Genomic DNA, 17,842 nt, shown 5'->3' on the forward strand with positions numbered 1-17,842 from the left:
ACCATTTCACGTGATGTAGGAAGTTTGTCTAACGGATTTATCAATTACATCACATGCATGTAGTGGTGTAATGGTGTAGGCATCGGGTGTATGTCAGTATTGTAGCGAAGGCAAATAGCGGAAGGAGAGTAATCTCTTTATTGTCATTGTACTTTTATTTCGAATACTACCGTACACATATACACCTCACTCGGTGTTCCGGTCTATATTATATGTCCTGTTCCAGTCGATAAAGATCTTGTTCCGGTCTACACACCATCTTTTGTTTCCGACTGTACACTATCACCTGCTTGATAACGGTGTTAGAACCTACACCGAAACGTCGCTGCTAATTGTAATAAAGAAGTTGTTCATCCATATATGTTATCCTTACTTTGTACTCCAACGTCTAAATGCCTTTCAGAGAACTTACACGCAATAAGCAATTCTATGTCACGTTCTGTTTCAATCTACACATCGTGTTCTTTTCTCGTCTACATATCATCTTGATTTTATCCACTGCAGTTGTATTCAAACAGTTGAATTATACACCATGTCATTTTCCCATTTAAGAACATTTTGTAACTGATTTGTCCACATCAGTCATGTTGTAACTGTTGGCTTATTAATGAGCTGATTATATTAACTCACTGACTTTGTGTGTGTGAGTGTGAGTGTGTGTGTGTGTGAGTGTGTGTGTTTGTGTGTGAATGTGTGTGTTTGTGTGTGTGTGAGAGTGTGTTTTTGTGTGTGTTTGTGTGAGTGTGTGTGCTTGTGTGTGTGTGAGTGAGTGTGTGTGTTTGTGTGTGTGTGTGAGTTTGTGTTTGTGTGAGTGTGTGTGTGTGTGTGTGTGTGTGTGTGAGTGTGTGTTTGTGTGAGTGTGTGTGTTTGTGTGTTTATGTGTGTGTTTGTGTGAGTGTGTGTGTTTGTGCTTGTGTGTGTTTGTGTGTTTATGTGCGTGTGTGTCACTTATTTGAAAAGTTTGATAATCTCTTGGTTTAGTTTGATAACTCACGGTTTGACCTTTGACCTTCACCTCCCCCTTGTGTCTAATGATGTTTTTAAACCACGCAATCACGCAAACAGTTTTCCATCAAGTGTTGTCTACTTCAGGAATAACCCATTAATAATAAAGCGAGGGGACACAAGAAATATACTTCAAGCATTGTCACCATGTTGGAATCCTGACACATATGTCTCCCAACAAACAAGTATCCAAGTCAACAACAAATATATCTCCAGCAATCAGGACGCACTATGAGCATGATCTATTTATAGTGAAGACAAGACAACGTACAGCTGATACAGTGATATAGTGATATACAGTGAACATATGATATATTGATGTTGCGTCAACGCAGTGATAACAACACATGTGGCGGTATCAATATGTGCAAGTATCGACATACACAGCAAAACATTACTGAGTCCTGGACAAGTGGGTTTTTTTAAGAAAAATCTTAAAACAGAAGCTGATTTAAGTGATCGGCAAGTTCTTTAAATGTTAGTGATTAAATTAAGTACAAGTACACAGGGTTGTATGAAAATTCAACTAGAAAACTAAACAACAAAAAGTTCAAATATATATACAACAAGATATAAAAAGTGAACAAAACATGTTTCTATAAAAAAGTCTTTGAATGTAAAAAGTGTCTCCTTGACATAAATTTCATTCTGACCGTGCAACTAACTCATCATTATGTTGAATGATCTATAGCAATGTGGAACTGTGTATTTTCAAGATGGCAAACTAACTACAAAATGTTCACTAGCTGATGTTTATTAGCCGGAGGTCGGTTATGAGATTCAATAGTTCATTAATGTTATTACGTGCCTCATGTGGTGGCAAAGCTCAAAGTGATGCTTGTCTGTTTGATAGTGATCACTATTTGATAGTGATTCCTAAGCACATGCTCATGGTATAGTCGGGAATCGTACAATCGACTCTGCGTTATGCAGATATTTCCATTGGATATGGAAAGGGTTTTGTCGCTTTATTTATTTAGATTACGGGTTTGGAAGTGACAAACAAAAGACCATAAAACAGGGCGAATTTGGAATTCGAACGCATATTATTTGCACTGACTCAACTATGCACGGCACAATGAACGACGGAGCCACCCTCGCTTCCGTATCTATAAGTAATACACTGGTACAAAATATCATACTTGGCGAAAATGGAGACAACACTGACTATTCGGTTTATTTTGTCTACTAAAAGTCTCTTTCGGAACCTCTACAGTGAAGGATTCTTTCAATAACTCACATTGTTCCATACAATCCATGACACGCAGAAAGTCGTCATGCTAATCGTGCGTGATTTCGGAACCCACGAACGGAAAAACATCACATTACACATGAATCACTTACTATCGAGTATGTTGTGGACTTCCATTGAAGAGAAACAGATAATCCAGCACAGACTCGCAGATTATTTTTCAAAACAAATGTTCCTATTGCTTAATATCCACTGTGTCTATCTGTATGGCCATTGTCCTGAATCAAGGATCAACATTTGATCCCAGGACAGATCTCACAAAGTCTGACTTTTTGGCAGGGTTGATGTCGGACATACGTCTCCCCTTGTTAGCCTTCTCATTGCTACTCAACTCTTGAATCTGTGGCCTCTTCCTTGTAACGATGTACCTCCGTGCAACCCGTGCGATTCTGTTGTTGCAGACAACCAGGACAAAGATGATGCTGAGCACCACGAGCAATGCTGCCACTAGACCTATGATAAGGTAAACGGGTACAGATGCTTGACTGACAGCAGGAGTATATGACTTGGTAAAGGTGGTGGAGGCAGTCAGGGTGGTGGTTGAGGTGGTTGAGGTGGTTGAGGTGGTTATGAAGATGGTGGAGTTGGCGGATTTCACTAAAAGATGACAAAAGGACAATCAATCGTACACTTATATATAACACTTCGAAACCCAGGAGAGACCAACATCCAAAGTATGACTTCATGACCATTGCTGGTGACCATTCCAATTTGGTCTGCCCTTGCTTTAATGGCTTATTGATGATAGTTTACACCTATATATGGAGTCAGTTTTGAAATAAATATATGTTGTACAACATGTTTGATTACAAATAAATAGATCTTACAAACTGGATCACACACGTCTCATAAGCCATCTGTTTTTCATAAATCTCAGCATAAATTACACGCACCTGTAGATGTCGATGTAGTCCCTGAAAGGAGGAAAGCAACAAAATGAGATAAATCTCATTATAAGAAGAGCCTATTTCCATTAGATTCCCCTTATATCAGACACATATATCCAGTGATATCAGGGGGCGGTCGGGTAGCCAAGTGGTTAAAGCGTTTGCTCGTCCCGCCGAAGACCCGGGTTCGATCCCGACATGGGTATAATGTGTGAAGCCCATTTTTTGTGTCCCCCGCAGTGATATTGCTGGAATATTGCTAAAAGCGGCGTAAAACTATACTCATTCACTCACTTCAGTGATATCAGAATTTATTAATGCCAAGAACATGTACATCTGTACTTATATAATACGATAGGTATTGTTTTAATTGACGTTCGACTTGATAATCAAAAGAATGACTGAAGTAGTGTGGGACAACAACATATACACACACGCAAGCGTTGACAGTGATGGTTTTGCAGTTGATGTCGCGCCAAGCGCAAAGATGAGTGAGTGAGTATGGTTTTACGCCGCTTTAGCAATATTCCAGCAATATCACGGTGGGGGACACCAGGAATGGGCTTCACACATTGTGAACAAAGATAAAAACACCTATGATAAATACTTAATATAACACTGGATGATATTCCATAAAATTGTCCAAAAGTAACAAGGTTATTGTAGACAAATACATTGATACTGAACAGGAAATTAAATCAATAATTATATAAAATAATTAAATACATATATATTTGACAGACAACCCTCCTTCCCTTCTAGAGGGTATATGTGACCAATTTGCACCTAACTGGATCCAAAGCTCATTATATGATTCCTGCAAAATCATTGTAAGTACATCATAGCAGTTAAAGGTGAGAGTTGTTTCAGCTAAATAGCAAAGATCACAAAATGGGGAATAGGTTATTCTATTAACATGCATTGAAGCTAGTCAATGTGTACGTGTTCGTGTGCGTGCGCGCGTCCGTATAGAATTATTAAGGCATATCCATTCAATTAAGTAATGACATTTATACATATGTATTTGGGCACAATACTTATGAATAATCCTGATATCATGTGGAGACTGTTGACGAGTTTGGACAGGCACAGATTAGTTAGAAATTTCGAGGATACGTGTTGATATGTTTGTCAACTAATAACCTGAAATAATTATAATTTATTCTATAGGCATCTGTACATAATCGTGATCCAACGGGGACTTATCAGTGAAAGTGTTCCGTGCGTGATGTCCCGGTAATTGTAATGGGGCGGCTTCGGAGCCCAGTGGTGCAGGTGTAAGATCGTCACACCAGATCAAGGTTTGGTGATGCAGATTGGTACAGTATTTGAATCGCCCTCAGGAACATAGTTAAAAGACTACTCATCCAATGTTACTGTGCAATTCACTATTGTTATTAGCAACACCTCTTTTCTACTGCTTTAGGTGATAGTTTAAGGTGATTCTAAATGGTGCTTTGGTCCTGTAAACATAATCATTTAAACTAATGCACCATGACCAGTCATTTTGAAGCTTTATCAATCCATGTATAACCGTCATTACACCAATAATAAGCATACGCTTCCATGCAAAATACTGGAACTACACGGGAACCTTGTGGTGACAATCAGGTCATTGTCACCAATGTGTTAGTATATAACATTATCCATCATCTAATCAAGGGACCCTGAACGTCGAGACACAGAATAACGATAATAATTCCAGTATCCATAACAAGTGTCACCATTGTTCGGGGAGACAGATCTGTCTAACGTTCCTTGGTGTTTGCTAACACAGCCTACAGATAACCTGTGACATTTGGCAGGGAAATATAAGCGAGATATCACAAGTTGTACATTTAACAACAAACTGGTTGAAATACTAACATTAATCATTCAAATGAAAATTTAGATAGCATTACGCTACACTGTGTAGTATTAAGATACTAGGCTGCAGACCATCACCATCAATAGCCAAAACACCCTACTGTACCTCTACAGGACTTAGCTAATGCTGGTTGGGGGTAATTCTAAAACATTCTTAAGATAACAACACGTAACATTGTATCAAGCATGTCTATTAGCAATGTGATCATACCAATTGAATTTGAAAATGAATCATATAACATATGTTTACAATTCATTACTGAATTACATGTATTTCAAGTATTTCAAAATCTGATCTTCACGAGGGCGGAAAAACGATCCTGTGACATTGTATAAAGAATCCCTTTCAAAAACACACCATGCTTGACAATGAACTCACAAGAAATCAATTCAATAGGTTTAATATTAGGCTCGTCATTGTAAACCGTCTTGTGTAAACCATTGCATTCATTGACAACCGAGGCAGGAATAATCATAAATTATATTTATTTACTACCTATCCGGGTGTCCTGCTTCTTTAATATAAGGTCCCGCATGTAAGCTATAATTCAGGGCATAGAAGCATTACATGGAATAACCGGTAGGAATATTGACGAAGCCCTGTTTAGCTGCAATGTAATGTATTTTGATGTGTTATACAATATACCAACATGGGCGGGTCATCAGGAAGTATGAATATTTGGCCAGGAAGTAATCAATATACAAATAATATACAAATAATTCAATTCAATACCAGTGCACACTGTAATAGTGTGAGTATTAGTGTAACAGTTCTGTCATTTCAATATTAGCCGATCAAGACTGATAAATGACTGGCGAGTGTATTTGAATCCACTAAAGCAAACTATTGTATGAAAAATGGTGAGTGTTGTTTGAAGGCGTGGAATCATGGTTGATATGCTTTGATTCTAATTTAGACGTTGTTTGTTTCCACGACCATTTCACAGGCCTTAATGTTTCAAAATTTCCACTCATCTTATTCTTACGACAACATTGTACAATAGATTTGAAACTGTCTGGAGGAAATAGTAACTTGTACCACGATATAAATAGACTTGTTAAAACAGTTCTAAAACTCTCACGTAGTCACATAGGCACCGATAACCTTACAGAAAGTAATAACAGCGTCACCACCAACTTCATCAATGTTTTGGTAAAGATAGGTAATGGTAACTACATACAGAGGATTGGTGATGGTAAATATCCCGTATTAGGAATAAATATTGTATTTAGCGAGCCTTGGCTATAATTTCAGTTTTCAATTCTGTGCTCGAAAATCTCTTCCCATCTCTCACAAACATTACCTAAACATTGCAAGATTTCCTGGAATGTGCGCATTTATATATTTTACGTCAGAGTGTAAGTGATGTGTCAGTCTGACAGAGACAGTAGCAAATATAGTTCTAACAAAAACTTGCTTCTTATACAGAGGCGTAACAAAACATATGCAAAACAACAATTGCCTAGATAAATTTGTTTTTCTTGCCTTTCGCGGCAATCAATCGTCTGTCCTACAGAGTAACCACCATTTGTCAAAGGGAAGTTACTCTAACCCTAGTCTATGAGACGTCACGGCCACAGTCAGACGTTGTTGACATCCTGTCATGTCATAACGTTAAGAAGTGCAATATGATGTACACACAGCCACAAAACTAAACAAGGTAACAATACGAACATATTGTGGCCAAATCCAACAGTTTAAAAGGTTCTCAGCCGCAGAGGTCTACAAGCACATTTCTGGAAAGTGATCCCACTTGGCTAGCGCCCTCGGAAAATTGTTGCGCTATTTATATCGCCAAAGTTGCCAAATTTGTAAAATGCCTTAGCTACGTCACACTGAGTTTCAGTATATTAGACTATTCTTTTGATAATGACAGCAATTATCCCAGTAGTAGTAGATTATCGAGGGTTAATTCTGACTCGATCGGCGAATGATAAGGGCGACGCTATATTTGTTTGTAAACACTGAAAGTAGTCTCTTCTTGACCTTTGTTATTTTTAATCTCTATCCGCATATGACCCCAACGTATATCGTGTTGTTGTGACTACATGTTTGTTGTTTAAAGCCCCACTTAGCAATACAAGAGCTGTATGATCATGAAGGATCGCTGACATTACCCTTTCGCAGCAGATGGAGGGCAGAAGGACGTCGAACGAAGAGGTTAACACTAGGATTGTTCTCAGTCAGACTTCAGACGCTCACCGCAATTTAGATAGCTCAGTTGCCAGTGACAAGGCCCTCCATTGTTTCATGAATCAACACGCCTTACTTTGTCAACCTAACAGAAGCGGGCATCCCGGGAAGTCACCATATGGAAGCTTTCTGTGAGTATCGAGTCTGGAAGAGACCATCCAGCGATCGATATTATGAGCAACAGTCCAGGGTTCGATGTCACGCAATTACCCAAGCAACCTTGGTATGACCAGAGTTTGACGACACGCAATCAAGCAATCAAGCCTTGTATGACTAGGGTTCGATGTCACGTAATCCACTAATCAACCTTGGTATGACCAGGGTTTGATGACACGCAATCAAGCAATCAACCCTTGTATGACTAGGGTTCGATGTCGCGCAATCAACTAATCAACCTTCGTATGACCAGGGTTTGATGATACGCAATCAAGCAATCAACCCTGGTACGGCCAGGGTTCGATGGCACGCAATCAACCAAACAGCCTTGGTATGACCAGGGTTCGATTTCACGCAATGAACCAATCGACCTTGGTATAACCAGGGTTCGATGAAGCGCAACCAACCAAGTAACCTTGGTTTGATAAGGGTTCGATGACACGCAATCATGAAATCAACCTTGATATGACCAGGGTTTGCTGGCATGCAATCAACCAATCAACCTTGGTATGACCACGGTTCGATGTCACGCAATCAACCAAGCAGCCTTGGTATGACCAGGGTTCGATGTCACGCAAACAACCAAACAGCCTTAGTATGACCAGGGTTGGATGTAAAGCAATCAACCAAACAACCTTGGTATGACCAGGGTTCGATGACACGCAATCAACCAAACAGCCTTGGTATGACCAGGGTTTAATGCCACAAAGTTGAACAAGTAACCTTGGTATGACCCCAAAATCGAATAACATAGCATACAATTACCTCAGAATCCCAGAGGTAATGCAAATTATATAGGCCACGCACTAATCCTAAAATTGACGAGCATGATTAACAAAACACCATAGTCTTAGACTCTGGCATTAAAAGACTGGAACATTGAACTGAGCGCTGTATACTATTCACAGGTAGAACTATCCATGTCACCAAAAATGAATATAAGTTAGTTTCTTGATTATAAGAATGTTGTCATCCGTGAATTATCGCCAGTACTGAAATGGTGTTACATTTTAATCAAAATCTGCATGCATGACGAATAGCACATAAGGTCTACTGTTTACCTTCAGTACGTCACTAATATGATTGAGGTAATGTTTGAACTAGAAGCCCCAAAGATATACCCACCATGTATTCAGTTGGCCCACACATTTCCACAACAAGAAATGAACTTTGTCTTACCTTGTGTACTGCCTTCAGGAATCTGCGTTGATGTTAACGGTAATTGTTGAACAGTCGATGGCCTTGATGGTAGAGTTTTGTCTGTGCGACTGGTCTCAGGAAAGTCTTGATGTACAAATTATATAATTAAAACACTGTTACTTGTGGTAATGTTCTTCGTAATACATACAGTGGTTCTGACAGTAAGGACCTAAAAACTGTAGGTCAATCACCATCATCCGACGAGGACAAATGATCTTAAGATAGCATGACGTCTGTAAACATATTTGCCTGTTAGTAAAACTCCATAGAATGTGATGAATTTGAATCAAATACAATTACCCGAAAGAGCATTGTCAAGAATATGTTACTTAGTCGAAACCTGCATACTGATCTTAACATCGAAACCCATGCCCTGCAGAGTAATTGTTCACTTGAAGTATAATGTTTTAAGAACGCATATACATGTATATCACATGCATAAAGAGAAGCAACCCTTTAACTTAGCAACGCCACATGCTAGAGTTGCATTCATGATTTTTAGGACGTGGAATCTGACACTTTCTGAGATGACATTATAAAAACTAATAATATGGTGGCAAAATTGATAATTTGATTCGAGCCTCCTGAGCAAATTTAGGCCTGATCATTGGCGCGAACAAGCATTCCGACATACATGTATATCCCTATCATCCAATTCACTACTCTAATTCCTTAGACATATCACCCATCGTCGTGATCGCTACCTGACATATCACCCAGCATCCGTATTCCTACAAATGTATCCCCGAGCATCTCAATAAGTACCACAATAACACCAAGCATCTAGATTAGCACCGACATATACCACAACATCCTGATCACTAATGACATATTCTCCAGCATCCCGATCATTGTAACCTTGGTATGACCCCAAAATCGAATAACATAGCATACAATTACCTCAGAATCCCAGAGGTAATGCAAGTTATATAGGCCACGCACTAATCCTAAAATTGACGAGGTTGATTAACAAAACACCATAGTCTTAGACTCTGGCATTAAAGGACTGGAACACTGAACTGAGAGCTGTATACTATTCACAGGTAGAACTATCCATGTCACCAAAAATGAATTTAAGTTAGTTTCTTAATTATAAGAATGTTGGAATCCATGCATTATCGCCAGTACTGAAATTGTGTTACATTTTCATCAAAATCTGCATGTATGACGAATAGCACATAAGGTCTACTGTTTACCTAAAGTACGTGATTGATAGGATTGAGGTAATGTTTGAACTAGAAGCTCCAAAGATATACCCACCATGTATTCAGTTGGCCCACACATTTCCACAACAAGAAATGAACTTTGTCTTACCTTGTGTACTGCCTTCAGGAATCTGCGTTGATGTAAACGGTAATTGTTGAACAGTCGATGGCCTTGATGGTAGAGTTTGGTCTGTGCGACTGGTCTCAGAAAAGTCTTGATGTACAAATTATATAATTAAAACACTGTTACTTGTGGTAATGTTCTTCGTAATACATACAGTGGTTCTGACAGTAAGGACCTAAAAACTGTAGGTCAATCACCATCATCCGACGAGGACAAATGATCTTAAGATAGCATGACGTCTGTAAACATATTTGCCTGTTAGTAAAACTTCATAGAATGTGATGAATTTGAATCAAATACAATTACCCCGAAGAGCATTTTCAAGAATATGTTACTTAGTCGAAACCTGCATACTGATCTTAACATCGAAACCCATGCCCTGCAGAGTAATTGTTCACTTGAAGTATAATGTTTTAAGAAAGCATATACATGTATATCACATGCATAAAGAGAAGCAACCCTTTAACTTAGCAACGCCACATGCTAGAGTTGCATTCATGATTTTTAGGACGTGGAATCTGACACTTTCTGAGATGACATTATAAAAACTAATAATATGGTGGCAAAATTGATAATTTGATTCGAGCCTCCTGAGCAAATTTAGGCCTGATCATTGGCGCGAACAAGCATTCCGACATACATGTATATCCCTATCATCCAATTCACTACTCTAATTCCTTAGACATATCACCCATCGTCGTGATCGCTACCTGACATATCACCCAGCATCCGTATTCCTACAAATGTATCCCCGAGCATCTCAATAAGTACCACAATAACACCAAGCATCTAGATTAGCACCGACATATACCACAACATCCTGATCACTAATGACATATTCTCCAGCATCCCGATCATTGTAACCTTGGTATGACCCCAAAATCGAATAACATAGCATACAATTACCTCAGAATCCCAGAGGTAATGCAAGTTATATAGGCCACGCACTAATCCTAAAATTGACGAGGTTGATTAACAAAACACCATAGTCTTAGACTCTGGCATTAAAGGACTGGAACACTGAACTGAGAGCTGTATACTATTCACAGGTAGAACTATCCATGTCACCAAAAATGAATTTAAGTTAGTTTCTTAATTATAAGAATGTTGGAATCCATGCATTATCGCCAGTACTGAAATTGTGTTACATTTTCATCAAAATCTGCATGTATGACGAATAGCACATAAGGTCTACTGTTTACCTAAAGTACGTGATTGATAGGATTGAGGTAATGTTTGAACTAGAAGCTCCAAAGATATACCCACCATGTATTCAGTTGGCCCACACATTTCCACAACAAGAAATGAACTTTGTCTTACCTTGTGTACTGCCTTCAGGAATCTGCGTTGATGTAAACGGTAATTGTTGAACAGTCGATGGCCTTGATGGTAGAGTTTGGTCTGTGCGACTGGTCTCAGAAAAGTCTTGATGTACAAATTATATAATTAAAACACTGTTACTTGTGGTAATGTTCTTCGTAATACATACAGTGGTTCTGACAGTAAGGACCTAAAAACTGTAGGTCAATCACCATCATCCGACGAGGACAAATGATCTTAAGATAGCATGACGTCTGTAAACATATTTGCCTGTTAGTAAAACTTCATAGAATGTGATGAATTTGAATCAAATACAATTACCCGAAAGAGCATTGTCAAGAATATGTTACTTAGTCGAAACCTGCATACTGATCTTAACATCGAAACCCATGCCCTGCAGAGTAATTGTTCACTTGAAGTATAATGTTTTAAGAAAGCATATACATGTATATCACATGCATAAAGAGAAGCAACCCTTTAACTTAGCAACGCCACATGCTAGAGTTGCATTCATGATTTTTAGGACGTGGAATCTGACACTTTCTGAGATGACATTATAAAAACTAATAATATGGTGGCAAAATTGATAATTTGATTCGAGCCTCCTGAGCAAATTTAGGCCTGATCATTGGCGCGAACAAGCATTCCGACATACATGTATATCCCTATCATCCAATTCACTACTCTAATTCCTTAGACATATCACCCATCGTCGTGATCGCTACCTGACATATCACCCAGCATCCGTATTCCTACAAATGTATCCCCGAGCATCTCAATAAGTACCACAATAACACCAAGCATCTAGATTAGCACCGACATATACCACAACATCCTGATCACTAATGACATATTCTCCAGCATCCCGATCATTGTAACCTTGGTATGACCCCAAAATCGAATAACATAGCATACAATTACCTCAGAATCCCAGAGGTAATGCAAGTTATATAGGCCACGCACTAATCCTAAAATTGACGAGGTTGATTAACAAAACACCATAGTCTTAGACTCTGGCATTAAAGGACTGGAACACTGAACTGAGAGCTGTATACTATTCACAGGTAGAACTATCCATGTCACCAAAAATGAATTTAAGTTAGTTTCTTAATTATAAGAATGTTGGAATCCATGCATTATCGCCAGTACTGAAATTGTGTTACATTTTCATCAAAATCTGCATGTATGACGAATAGCACATAAGGTCTACTGTTTACCTAAAGTACGTGATTGATAGGATTGAGGTAATGTTTGAACTAGAAGCCCCAAAGATACACCCACCATGTATTCAGTTGGCCCACACATTTCCACAACAAGAAATGAACTTTGTCTTACCTTGTGTACTGTCTTCAAGAATCTGCGTTGATGTAAACGGTAATTGTTGAACAGTCGATGGCCTTGATGGTAGAGTTTTGTCTGTGCGACTGGTCTCAGGAAAGTCTTGATTTACAAATAGCATAATTAAAACACTGTTACTTGTGGTAATGTTCTTCGTAATACATACAGTGGTTCTGACAGTAAGGACCTACAAACTGTAGGTCAATCACCATCATCCGACGAGGACAAATGATCTTAAGATAGCATGACGTCTGTAAACATATTTGCCTGTTAGTAAAACTTCATAGAATGTTATGAATTTGAATAAAATACAATTACCCCAAAGAGCATTTTCAAGAATATGTTATTTAGCCCAAACCTGCATACCGATCTTAACATCGAAACCCATGTCCTGCAGGGTAATTGTTCACTTGAAGTTTAATGGTTTGAGAAAGCATGTGCATGTATATCACTGGGTGAGATGCCAATGCGACAATCACACCAAAGTGTCATGGTACTGTAGCTCTACAGTCACAAAAGTGCCAACATAAAGTCAAAATAAAAATTGTTTGAGCACTGAATTTCAACTATTTTCTGCATACATTAACTCTGAAACAATCCATTCTATTGTATCAGTGGTTCCTAATCCTCCATAAAACATGTAAAATGAAATATTATACAAGTTTCAACTCTGAGTCTTACACGCCTCCTTATATTGCTATACACGTTCCCAGCATTTAAATCCATAACAACATATCCCCAGCAATTGATGATTAAAAACATATCAGCCACCACTTCAATGCCTACCAGCTTTTCCCCCAGCATCTCGATTACTATCGGTATATCTATAAACACCCCGATCACTACCAAAATACCCCGAGCATCTTGATCACTGCCAACATATCCCCAGCATCTTAATCGCTACCGATATATACCCCAGCACCTGGATCACTAAAGGTCTATCCCTCAGCCTCTCAATCACTAAGGGCACATCCCCGAGCGTCATTGGATCTCGGTCAATACTGGCAAATCCCCCAGCGTCCTGATAACTTCCGACATTAATTAATCTCAAGATATATCCCCCAGCATCTCGACCACAACGGGTATATGCCCCAGCATACAAATAACTACCAGCATATCCCCCACTATCCCAATGATCACCGACATAATCCCCATAATCCCCACCGACATAATTCATCACTTACAGCATATTAATCCCCATCCCAAACACTACCGAAATATCCCCCATAATGTCATTAACATTCGTTAAATATCTCCAAGCTTCCGGATCACCACCTACATATCCCCAGCACTTCGATCACTGCAAGCATTTCTTCGACCACCTCGATCACTGACAGCATATGCCCCTCCATCCCATTCACCATATCCCCCAGCATGGCCTTCACTGAAGCCTTATCCTCGATCATCCTGATTAGTAGTTTCTTATCTGTACAGAGCGAAGATTGTTTTTGGGAAACTTAACAAGTAAGGTCAGCATTAATAATAATCCTAAAAAATCATACAGGTTTCCAGGCATCGAAGTGTTATAAGGGGTGGCAATATAAACTTGGATTGGGCAAGAATGTGATACATTTAAGCAAAGAAGGTTATTATATATTAGTTCTTCCAACAGATGGTTATACACTCATTTCCTTTATTATTTCTGGTGACCTTGACTTTTTTAAAGAAATCAACCATCTCCTAGACAGCTGTAGACTCTTTACGCCCGTTCACAGTGGATAACCTGTCATAACAATGAAGGTATTGGATTGTAAGCTGTTTGAATTTTTAATTCATAGTAGCAGGGTTTTTTTTACCTTAAATCTATTATATGCCAGAACTTATAGAGAAAGATGTAGTAATTTAAACTGAATTGATGCTAAAAATCGATTCATACACCTTGCTCGACAACCCTGTTTATTGTGGAAATTTGTAAAGTAACATATGATGTACATACTCTAAAAATGTGGAACAATATTCCATTGGTTTTTGATAAGGAGGGTTGGCGCGAAGGCCTTTAAATCACTTAAATGAACTGATGCGGCAGATTAATTTGATTATGTGGACAACATACATGATACGTTAATTGCCAACGGGCTGCCTCTTGGAAGACGATCAATATCAAACTCCCACACTGACAACTTTAAGCTGAGCTACAGTAAAAGTATTATCAACACAGAGCATGACCACATTCCATCATTATACATACCTAAAGTGAGATTGTTACTGCCTCTATTACGTGAATCCTCACATCGCCACACGGATCCATCATGGACGGTTAGCTCCGTGGTTAATGTCAGATTGTGTTGGTAGTATGTGCAGTTTACACTGACGCGACCCGAGATGTACTTATCATAATAGATGTCGGTATAATTACTTCCTCCGGGGATACTACTGGGCTTATCATTGTCACAGTGTTCGATGTTCTCTATTTTCCTTGAATTCAGGACGATTGCGCCGTCTCTGTACCATGTTGTATGCGTCATTGATTCGTTGCTGTTGCTGCTGCAGATTAAGGTGAAAGTGCCTTCAGGCGGGGTTATGTCAATCTCTAGAGTGAGTTCATCTGCAACTTTCAAAATAACATACATGTGACACGACTGATGTTTTGTTCAACACAACTTTAAAAAAATCATTTGTGCTTCTTCAAAATTTCCTGGGAGTCAAAAGTGGTTGCAGGTTGCAGAGGAAGACAAATCAGGAAAACAACATCATTCGTCGTAAAAGGAAGATCAGTTTCGGGACTCATAATATATTTATCTTATTTTGTTGGTTCAATACATGAATAATGTACAAATCCGTGTACGTGTAATCTTTGTTTGAAAACAAAACTGAAATTTTGGATATTGTCAAGACAAAGAATATTATATATCAAGTAATTAAATATGAATTACAGAATTGTTCAACACAACTTTAAAAAGTAAGGTTGTTGTGCTTCTTACATAAATTGCGGTTGTAGGTTGCAGAGGAAGACAAATAAGGAAAACAACATCATTCGTCGTAAAAGGAAGTTTAGTTAGTTTTGGAAAAGAATATTGGACACTACCAAGACAAAGACTGTTTTGTAAGATTACTTGTGAAGTTCTGAAGTGTGTTGAAGCTTACCAGACGAATGTGCATACACAATCATCCCTATCCACAGAAGGAACATCAGAGGAATCCCACTTCCCATGGCTTCGTCAAAACTGCTTGGAGACTCGCTGACGAGCTACACGTTTGGTTCATAAACACACTGTAAACCTCGTACCTTGTGAAACACTGTGGTATATTTATATTTATATGATGATATGCGTGGTGTTGACACACCCACTGTTTTTTATTAACTTTTATACTCGCGTTCTCTATAGCGTGATATATAGCGGGTCTGGTATCTAGAAAGAGGAAAATATGTTACATTTTGATCACAATCATTATCATGCAATCCTTTGAATTGATGCATGCCACGAATCTTTTGTAACGTGTATGATACATTATATGTCCACATATGAGGAAAACCAGACAACATTGTATTCATTGAATATATTGTAGTCATTGTACATCATGATAGGTCGTGCAGGAAGACACGTCAATCCGGCATACAATCACTATGAGGAACCTGGCGCTTGTTATGACAAATCATAATCAGTTATAAACTGGTTTCTAAAAGAAACTTAAGCGTCAACACGAAAACTTAAACTTCCACAATACTTAAAACTTTTGTCCATTCTGTGTAATTCGCTATGTTGAATCTGATTATCATATTTGCTTGACAGAAACAAATCTGCTTCGCATTTCCATAGTATTATATATTTGGCTAACAATTGAAAAATATTGGATGAGTAGACGGCAATTCATGTTTAAATTTAAATACGGTTGGAAATGTTGTTTAATTCAATGGAATGAATGCAGTTTGTGGAATTATATGGAAACCGGAATCAACTTGAATAGTAAATTGATTCCATTTTCAAAACGTAAACAAATAAACAAATATACCACTTCTCCTCTCAATTATTAGGATAGCGTAGTTTCGTACTAGCATTTAAACTTACATATACTAAACATGAATAAATGTATGCGTGAGTAAGTGAGAAAGGTTTTATGCCACATTTAGCAATAGTCCAGCAATATCTCGACCAAGGATGGTCTACATTGTACCAATGTGAGGAATTAAGCAGGGGCGTTCGGCGTGAGGGGAGACAGGCGGAGGTAGCCACCAGGCTACCGAGCCCTTAATAAACATGAAAACGACTAAGCTAGATCGGGTGGTGAAGCTGTGTGACATTGTTGATTGCGTCCAATCGTGACGTATGGTGTGTGTTGTTACTCATGCTATCAGACACTGGTTTGTCTGTTTAATGTAATTGGACAACTACCCGCCGCCGCGTAAAATAACATTCACTAGTACTCTCTCGAACTCACATAAACTATGTGCCCTCAAAAATCGTACATGTAGATGGTGTGTATATAATAATATCAACTGTGACTTATTTTATTTCTGTGACTTATTTTATTTCTACATAAACCAATAAAGCTTTACTACATTGTGAGGTTGTTCCCGGTACTGGACACCTTCGCCCGAACGCAACGGTCCCCAATAGTAGTGTGTGGCTGCACGTGGAATCATGGACTATGACGCGTGATCCGATTTCGATTGTAACCAGTCTCGTTACTGTCTTTGTCAAGTAAACGTCTTGTGTTCGTACCTCTGTGTTATATGTTATGTGGGCCAGAAGACCTTACAACATGGACTAACAAACTTCAAGCCCAACGAAGCTGAAACTTTGTGATAACGAGAATGTACATAGAAATTCAATCTCGTTATCTATGTAAACTATTGAGGTATCAACATATTGCAATACGTCTGCAACCGAAAATTTTACCGTGTTGAAACTTGTCACATACGATTTCTCTTATACGTATGACTTTACTTCGAATCAAAAAGGGGCGGTCGGGTAGACTAGTGGTTAAAGTGTTCGCTCGTCACGCCGAAGACACGGGTCGATTCCCGACATGGGTACAATGTGTGAAGCCCATTTCTGGTGTCCCCCGCCGTGATATTGCTGGAATATTGCTAAAAACGGCGTAAAACCATACTCACTCACTCACTCACTCGAATCAAAAAGAGATTCATAAGGATATAACTTGTTTCATAAAATACTGCAGCAATGATTTTGCGTTGAATTTTATGAAAGCAATATACGAGTGTACATTGAGCGAAAGAATGTGTTGAATTTTATGGAATCAATATACGAGTGAGTGAGTGTGGTTTTACGCCGCTTTTAGCAATATTCCAACAATATCACAGCGGGGGACACCAGAAATGGGCTTCACACATTG

General features: G+C 38.7%; 1 protein-coding gene across 3 annotated transcripts; it reads right to left on the minus strand.

Moving 5' to 3' along the window:
- Positions 1 to 1,264: 1,264 nt before the first annotated feature.
- Positions 1,265 to 15,715, minus strand: LOC139457822 (uncharacterized). 3 transcript variants are annotated; one of them, XM_071239170.1, is made up of 8 exons: positions 15,632 to 15,715; positions 14,736 to 15,031; positions 12,545 to 12,649; positions 11,210 to 11,314; positions 9,875 to 9,979; positions 8,540 to 8,644; positions 3,151 to 3,171; positions 1,265 to 2,854 (listed from the first exon to the last, which is right to left on the minus strand). In XM_071239170.1, exons 2-8 carry the CDS (start codon positions 15,010 to 15,012, stop codon positions 2,481 to 2,483), a joined length of 1,092 nt encoding a protein of 363 aa, XP_071095271.1. In that variant the 5' UTR covers positions 15,013 to 15,031; positions 15,632 to 15,715; the 3' UTR covers positions 1,265 to 2,480. The 3 variants fall into 3 exon arrangements, with proteins under 3 accessions (XP_071095271.1, XP_071095270.1, XP_071095269.1); XM_071239169.1 differs by having other exon boundaries at positions 14,736 to 15,092; positions 15,632 to 15,700; XM_071239168.1 differs by having other exon boundaries at positions 14,736 to 15,098; positions 15,632 to 15,698.
- Positions 15,716 to 17,842: the final 2,127 nt, after the last annotated feature.

The sequence above is a fragment of the Haliotis cracherodii genome, unplaced genomic scaffold (assembly GCF_022045235.1).
Source record: "Haliotis cracherodii isolate W230 unplaced genomic scaffold, xgHalCrac1.p SCAF_12, whole genome shotgun sequence".
Lineage (NCBI taxonomy): Eukaryota > Metazoa > Mollusca > Gastropoda > Lepetellida > Haliotidae > Haliotis > Haliotis cracherodii.